A 9,243-nucleotide genomic window follows, 5' to 3' on the forward strand; every position below is an offset into this window, starting at 1 on the left:
AATATCAAATCTCTATAGTCCTATAGTTATTTCTTTAAATTATGTATAAAAAAAAAATAATTATTAAATTTTATTTATAATTAGCGTCAAGTAAATATTTTTGTTTGCACTGTTTTTTTTTAAAAATTTTTTGGTAATTCTGTTTTAGGATTATACCGATGTATATCAAACCATAAATGTTGGAAATTAAAGAAATATTGATGATAAACACAAAGAAATAAAAGATAAATAAATAAATAAGACATAGGTACTTACAAATTACTGTAAAACTTATAAATTCTTCACTTTTCCTCACTTTGTTTAGAATAAAAAAAAAAAAATAAAATGAAAAATAAATCACATAGTTAAAATATTAAGTAGGTTAACTTAATAATTTTGTAAGTAATATAATAGGAAAATAAAATAAGTTATACAGACTTTAAATGTTGTTGGATTTTTGAACTCAAGAGTATGATAAAAACGATTGTGCTTTATGGTGGATATAGTATTTTTAAGTGTTTTTATTGTTTTTTTATTTCAAAATTTACAGTGCTTATAAATAATTATCAGACTTTTTTTGTTTGTTCAATAAGTAAATTAAGGTGTTTCATTTTCAATAATTGGTCTTTAAAAATAGCGACCAATGAATGAATACCTTAATCTATCTCTGACCTTTCCGATAGCAGTATCATTTAAATAGAAACAATTACTGTGAGACCATTATTTTCATATAGCATAAAAATATAATACTTATATTTAGCATATACAGTATATAACAGCAGTTCTCAATTGTATAAATGTTTTATATTCATATTAATTTAAGGTGATGTTGTCGTGTGTAATGTATTAGTTTTTTTTTTAACTAGGTAGGGTTGGGTTGTGTGGCAAAATAAATATTTTTTTATTTGAGTATATTATAATCAAATTATTATTATAATACAATGCTAAAATGTCTAAGTATGTTTTAATAATAATATATATTGCTGATGTTTTATTAATATAATTGGAATAATATTTGTTTATCAACACTTAAAATATATATAATACATAATATATATGTATATTATATATATACATATATTATGCTCTTTAAGTTAATATTAATTATTGTTAAGTGTAATACTTATAAACACATGGAAACATATTCAAGTTAGTCAACATTTTTTTGTATGACTTAAAATTAAAAATATTTTGATTACAATGAATAGTAAAAATGAATATTATTTGAATTTGGGCACTTTATCGACTACGTTTTCCACTGCCTCTGCTTTTTTCTGTGATTCTTCATATTTGTTTATTGCACCTACAATCACTGGTCCTCCAGGTACAAGCAATTCGATTCCAGTTTTTGCAACTTCCATGGCAACTTCTTTGGCAGTGTCACTTTCTAGCACGTCTTCAGCCATTTGCATTATACCTGTCGAATCATCGTCTTTCTCATCATCTTTTTTGTCACTTTTGTTATCTATATTTTCATCATTAGATCCCCACTTCAAGGTATCAGAAAGTGTTGACAAAAAATTAGTTGGAAACATTCCAGACATTTCATTATTCTTACCATTTTTTGGACCACCATCTGTATCATTATCTGAATCATCATCTGGATTATCTAAATTAACGTCGTCAGAACTGCCAAAATCACCATAATTTTTTCCTCCAAACCCAGTTAAAGCTTTTGACAAAGATAATATATCCTTTGCAGTTTGGACCGGTGAAAGTTTACTCAAGTAATATTTCCATCGAGGTATAGCTTTATAACCTTTTCCGTTCTTTCTTTTTAGGTCATTTTTATATAAGCCCGCTTGTCCACTTATCACGTAACAACCTTTTGAATGTGAGTATTTAAACCTATTCGGTAAACTACCAGTCAATAAATATGTTAAGTATTCACCAAGTGTAAGTTCTTGACTTATTGTCGATACATGATATCCCTGAAATCAGAGAAAATATTAAAATATAGATTATTCATATATGATAATTGTTATTTAGAACAGAAGAAAAAAAAACTAAGAATTTATAGTATTAGGTAATATCAAACTCTATATATGAAATGAATAAGAACGAAATCAACCACATAAAAAAAAAATCATTCAAATCGTTAATTTTAGTTTTGGATGGTTGGGGTAGTTCATGAGATTAGTTGAGGCGCAACTATAATCGATTATTTTATATTATATCCATACATTTTATAATTTGAATCAAACTACTGGAGTATCCATTTACTATTAAATCAGATAAATACCTATACAATATGCATAAGTTCATCAGCCAGACCTTACTTAGTCATCATAGTTCACACATTATTATGTCACTATCAGTTTTCATGTCCCACGTGCAATGGAAGTGTGTGTTTGAACCTTCCCCCACTGTTGTTTTTTCATCTGTCATTAAATAGCAAAGTTAAAAGCAATAGCAAGTTATTGAATGTATCGGATAAAAGGAAGTTTATTTCTTTAAGGTTCCTGAATTATAATGTAAAATCGAAAAACTATAAAACAGTTTTTATGTATTTAAAAAATTAATATAAAATATATAATACTAATTTATTTTCTTTAACCCCACCACGAAGTCCTGCGCATGGTCATTAACATTTTTTCTACGTTTGTTCTAATAATCTAATGTAATTATATTAACCGCATATTATTTGGATGCTACCAAAAAGATATGCGAAATCAATGATTTGATAAACATAATATATAAATGATATTTGTAAGTCCAATAAAATACATCATAATTTATTATTGTAGCGAAGTGTTTTCAAGAAATATGCCCTGAGCACAGTGACATGTACTTTTAATGCAAGACAAATAGGGTATAATATCATAATAGCCTATTAACAGCAATAATAAGTAAAACAACCATTAAACGTCTCGGGACATCATTTTTACTTAGTACTTTTTAAATCGTCGAAATAATTACCTAAAAATATATTTTATTATTATGAATTATTATATTAAACGATGTCCGTGAATTTTGCAGTGCACCTACCTATACTATGCAATATTATGATATAAAAACATTTTAGAAAATTTTTAAATCGATGCGTGTACATTTGTTGTACAGCGGAACAGTTAATGTTCAAATTTTAATACAATACATTAATGTTTCTGTGATATATGTAACGTCGTAATATAATAATAAAAACTACTATCTATTCTAATGTTTAAGATAACTTCACAGTTATAATATGTATCTTATTATTACTAGATCTTATATAGAGATCATTTAATATAAACGTACAATAATAATTAAACAATAGTATAAAAATACAATATTTAAAATATATTTCACAGGCTAATATTATGATGATATATTCATATTTTTTTGCAATGATCTTAGAAACTCATAATATAATAAATAGGTATATTATGTAAGATGTGACAAAATGCATGTATTTATGTAATTATGTCCTAAAAATGTAGGTAATTATTATAGTCTTTAACAATAGAAATTTATATAGCATTTTATTTAAATTAAACTTTATATTGTAAGTATGTAATTTTTCACAAACATGTATTTTTATATTATTTAGAGAATTAGAAAAAAATTTCATTTAATGAATTATTTTGAGAATCGTAGGGTCGTTTATATTATTTAAAAGTGGAATTTTATTTTGGTCAATTAAAATATTTGGCTTTATTGATAAATATGTACCAATTAAATATTTATTATACTATAACTTACATCATTAAGATATTAAGACGGACCCTGTTAAAAATTTAATGATGAAAGTAGGTTGATTTTATTCATTTTCAATTTATTTTGTAGTACAATTTTGAAATGATGGTCTGTTACTTGTTTTTTACCAGATATTGTTGTTTTCTAAACGATTTTATTTATTTTTTAAATTCAATAAATCTTGGTGATCATTCTACCATTGACTTACAATTGAAAATTATTTGCTCCTAATATTATGTATATTACATATATTTACTATTCAATTATATAAATAAACAAAGGAAATAAATCTAAAAATTATTATGTGTAGTGGTACATCTAAAAAAGATATACTACACGATAGGGATATATATATGCGCTTAGTTATCCATGCGACACAAGATAATTATATAAAAAAAAGTATTTTCAAAAACGATAGTGTTTTCTGAAGTAATAAGTGTCTCGTATTAAATAAATTACCGCATATTAAAGTACATTAATAATAATTTATTTAAAATAAAATATAGATATTTTATATTTCTAGGAAATAGATAGTAGTAGTATTAGATATATTTATTTTTAGTATTTCGTAATTGAGAGGATTATGAATATACGATTGTTATAGTTGAATTTTAAATTATGTATGGCTGGCGTTTGCATACGTACTTACGAGGTTAGCTTACGATTCACTGTCACAAGTAAATATGTTTTTAAAATGTACCATTTCGCTCACAAATTTGTTTGGTCATCGCATACGGTTAGTACAAAAGTTTAACAATAATATCGAACAACGACAAAATCAAAAACAATATTCAAAGGACAGACGGCTCCGACGATAACCGTTTACAACAGTTATTGTAAGTGTGTGTATTACAGTGAAGAGTGAATAATGATTTTAAAATTTTTAATTTTTAGATAGTTATACGTGCGGTGTTCAGATAAATTAGTAGAAGCAGTCGTTGTAGTGTGGGCCGAAGAATGAATATAAAATAAATAAACGCATTATTTGTAATTTATTAATTTAATATTATTAAAAATATAAATCGTGTTTCCATAACATTAAGTTGTTGCAATATTACAGAAAGTTACATTGCCGTTTTTTTAGGGGTTCATTAATCCAAAATACATGACATTTTGTTTTGAGGTTCTCGATCAGTACAATTTTACGTCGTATAGCATAAACATATAGATTTTCTAAAATAAAAATCTTAGTTTTAAGAATTGCATAAGTGACATGAGTCTGAGAATCAATTTATTATGGTTGTTATGATTCTACGTTGTGTAGGTATTGAATGTTCACCTGTCACACTGAGAATAATAGTAAATTAATACACCTAATAGTTACCTAAGTGTATATTTTTTTTTTATTGAAGTTCTTAATTCGTGTGATTGTCTCGGTTATTTTATTATGATTAGCTTACAGTAAAAGTCTGAAAAAAAATTGTACTCTCCAAATATATTTTGTCATTGGCCGCTGAAAATTTGAATTCGATTAAAGCTCCGAATATATTATATTATCTTACTATTTTTGTCTAAATAGTCCGGTAATAAAAGGTATAATATTTTGAACCATGGAACTTTTTTTTCACATCGGTCGTTACCGTGGCAGTGCGGTATACATTGAATTTTACTTATATATTGGACTGTTATACCATTGGACGATATCTCTTGTAATGGCGTGTTGTCGATCGCCGACGTGGCTGTGAAGAAATCAATCGGTTACAAGCCGTGGCCATAGTGTTCGTGTACAATGTTTTCAGTATTTATTACTTTATTAGACAATGTAACACCTATATAGGTCAAACAAAAACCCCCTCCCTAGTCGACTACTACAGTAATTAAAAAAAACCACGTCAATCAGCTTTATTTTACACAACACTACAGGTACATTTATGTTTATTTTATGTCTGTTTTTGTAAAATGTGTTGCCAATATCGTTATTATGTTTAGACAACACATTCTGCGAAATCACATATTTATTTTATATTTATATCAATACAATGGCTGACTGTTCAAATATATCTATAATCAAAATTATATCCTACATCACAAATAGTGTGTACAAAAGTACGAAAAAACATATTATTTGGTAGTAGATTTGTTAAAATTTTCGTTTTTTATGAATTTAAACTATGATAGGTATTATTTTTAAAAATCTAATGGTAATAATAGGCACCTGTATAATCGTATTTGTGAGAATCGACATGCGGTCGTATTATTATTAATATAATCGGTAATAATATACAGTTAAAATATTTGTTCGTAGGATTTTTTTTTTTTTTTTTAATAATTGTTACATTTTTAGTATTTTTTTAATTTAATTTTAATGACTTGACCATGTACCTATTGTAAAATAGGACATGAGACAAAATATCCAGATACAATAGAATTTTACAAGCAGTGAAGAGCATACATAAATCGTATAATAATATGTAACTAACCATGTTCAAGTTAAAAATTGAGAATAATTATGAGTAAAAACCAGACTAATAATAGTGTGCTTATTTTAGAGGAATAAGTTATTACTCGAATATGAATAATCACTTTAAAAATGTCGAAAGAGAATAGCATTTATTAAAGAAATATTACTTAAAATATTTTGAAACTGTTGTAAGAACGAATACGTAATATAAAGAATAATAGGTATGTAAGATAATAATTTACATTTAATTTATTATTATAATTATTAACTTAGAAAACAAAAGGACAAAAACCAAAAACAGTGAAAATTATGATTTAAAAAAATAAATTGAACATATCAAGCTCAAAAGAATCGTCCATATGCTTTATAGATATAATAGTAATAATACTTAATAACAGAACCATTTTATTTTATAATTTATAACATTGTTATTAGTAGTAATATAATTATATTAATGATTTGAAATTCAAAATAAAACTATATCAATTTATACATTTAAAATAGATTGAAGTCTGAAGAACCCAAAATAAGTGAAATCTAATTAAATGCAAAGCAAGAAACTATCCTTAAATGTATTTAATTTGCTTTTATAATAATATAATTAAATATAAAACATTGAGGATCATCAGATCCTTATCGATAAATAGTGATAAATACAACTAAGTATACAAGTAAATATATTTCATGATATTTAAGTTAAGTATACTCAGAATATTCAGAGTATTTTTAATATTCAGAGTATAGATAATATTTAAGAATATTATTTTTTGAATGTGTAAATTAGGTACCTAATAAAATGTAATATGCAAACTACATAGTACGTTATTATTTTTAAACATAGTGTTTCTATCTTAAGCTTTTTAACTATTCAAATCCAATAATATCCTAATAATAAGCAACCCTCCAAGAAGACTTAAGAAAAAATTGAGCCTATAAAATATTAATACATAATAGATTGTTACTTAATATTTTATATACTATACAAAATAAATTTTAAAAAAAAAATTATACTTTTTCATTCATATTCATGACACATTTTAAGACTATAACACGATGTACAGCATAGGTATAGTGTATTAAAATAAAATAAATTATAATACTTTAATACTGTAATTTTTTTTAACCCTTTTTTCAGTTTAATATAATCCATAAGAAACATAAGTCTATAAAATATTTAATAAAAGAAGAAAAAAAATACTGTGTGGTTGTATTACAATTTATTTGTAACTATACTATATGCTGATGACGTATAGAAATAATAAGCTATTGTTTGAAAAAAAATGAAGGTTCGTAAATGTGTTAAAACTCACAACAAAACAAGAACTGATTGCCTATCGAAGTCATTTAATTTTTTTTTATAATTTCTCTCCATGAGAATTTAGTAAATACCTAATCTATACTTTTTTCGACCAAAAGCTTGGAATTTTCTTCGTATAAATGAGAAAATATAGTACACTCGGGATTAAGTTCAAACACTGTACTGTCCAAGTGCACACAAAAGCAAACTTCGAACCGATTACTTAAAATAAAAAACTTTCGCTACAATTCTCCGAGTTGTTTTTCGTTTACTTTTACAAAAACGAACACATATCTGTATGTATCTAGAACTACTAGAAGTGTTGCGAAAAGGAATAAAATTCATTTTACTAAAAGTAAAAGTTATTTACAAAGTTTTCGTTCAGAATTTTCTTTATAAGGTACATATTAAATGAAAATATATTATTTGTATTATTTCAGACAGGTGTTTATAATAAATGATTGTTATAACATAATATTCGGTAGATAGTTTATCGAATAATATTGTTGTAAAAACGTTAATACTTTTTGAGAAAATTAGTGTTTTTATTTTAAATTTATCATCTTGTGTATAATGTGTATTATATCTATGTAATAAAAACTATACATCGTTCATATGATAAAAACTTACTATTTATTTTCTTTCTGATTCACACATAACATACTAAATTTTTGTCCGGCACAGGATTAATCTCGTGTTTTTAGCTTTGATACTATAGTGAATCAAGCTGAAATTTACTTAATCATTTGTATTCATACGTTAACTTCGATGTTTATCTCGATATAAGAACATTTTTAAATTACAATACTTTACATATACAAATGTAAATATATTTAAACCAAAAAAACAACTTACAAATACATATTTTATTTTTTTTTTAAATATTTGTTTGATAATATGTTAATTAACTATAACAATATATATTTTAACGCAATATTATTGTTCTGCTAAACACGAATATCAGTGTGTTGCACGTGTTCCAGAGAGAAGATCTTAAAATTTCAATACTTACTGTATCGTTTCCATGCGATGAGGGCAAATTGAAAATAATCACGTTAAAACTCAATATAAAAAAGAAACTCAAATATAAAGACATGTTTTAAAATGTTTTTTTTTCTTTTTTTTCACCTAAGAATGCAGTAGGTATACTTCATTACAATGTATCGCAATAAAGGGTTCATGACGATTTACCAACTATGAAAACATCTGCCTTGACGATATTCATGAATTGTATAAATAATGATGTTTTGACATCTGTCCACCGGTTCAGTAAAATTTATGAGCTATATGTTTGAATTACGTAATGAAAAACACATTTAATAATGACACGTTGTATATTACAATAATTAATATTCAATCAGATTTTATAAAATGAAAGAAAGTACTATTTATAGTTGATTCAAATTAGATATCAAGTTTTTAACTGAATGAGTTTTAAAATAAAATTATACGCGGAATCTATATATATATATATTCGATATCTATATCTAATGATGTTAAATTTCAGAAATTCAATTTTTTAAATATATTATGTGATTTAAAAATTTAATTTTTTTTTTCAATTACAATTTCAATTATACATATGTATTAAAAAAATTGGAAATATTCTTCAAATTTAGAAATAAATGTAAGTACCTAGTTTGAATTTATTTTTAAATAATCTTTAAATTAAAACAAAAACCATAACTAAAAGATTATTAATGATATGATGAAATTTTTTGGGATTATAAAAATGTCTGAAATGGAAATTTCTTAATGGAAAATGTCTACTAACATCACTACAATAACATTACGTATTAAAACACATATTTTAATTGAAGTTGTGAAGCGTGTAGAAATCAATTTCTGAAAATTTTTTTGCTAGAATATAATCGACATAATATACGTA

At 24.6% G+C, this 9,243-nt stretch overlaps 1 protein-coding gene across 2 annotated transcripts; it reads right to left on the reverse strand.

Annotated features, from left to right (window-relative positions):
* Positions 1 to 737: 737 nt before the first annotated feature.
* LOC114132136 (uncharacterized) lies at positions 738 to 8,564 on the reverse strand. Of its 2 annotated transcripts, XM_027997525.2 has the most exons (3): positions 8,368 to 8,564; positions 1,538 to 1,910; positions 738 to 1,396 (listed from the first exon to the last, which is right to left on the reverse strand). In XM_027997525.2, exons 1-3 carry the CDS (start codon positions 8,449 to 8,451, stop codon positions 1,200 to 1,202), a joined length of 654 nt encoding a protein of 217 aa, XP_027853326.1. In that variant the 5' UTR covers positions 8,452 to 8,564; the 3' UTR covers positions 738 to 1,199. The 2 variants fall into 2 exon arrangements, with proteins under 2 accessions (XP_027853326.1, XP_050061713.1); XM_050205756.1 differs by having other exon boundaries at positions 761 to 1,910; positions 8,368 to 8,563.
* Between the last annotated feature and the right edge of the window lie 679 nt (positions 8,565 to 9,243).

The sequence above is a fragment of the Aphis gossypii genome, chromosome X (genome assembly GCF_020184175.1).
Source record: "Aphis gossypii isolate Hap1 chromosome X, ASM2018417v2, whole genome shotgun sequence".
Classification (NCBI taxonomy): domain Eukaryota; kingdom Metazoa; phylum Arthropoda; class Insecta; order Hemiptera; family Aphididae; genus Aphis; species Aphis gossypii.

Excerpts from the sequence above, each read along its gene's own strand:
- LOC114132136 (XM_050205756.1), bottom strand. The coding sequence starts at position 8,451 with ATGTCTTTATATTTGAGTTTCTTTTTTATATTGAGTTTTAACGTGATT. Across the intron at positions 1,911-8,367 it reads CATCGCATGGAAACGATACA|GGATATCATGTATCGACAAT; the intron begins GTAAGTATTGAA and ends CTCTGATTTCAG.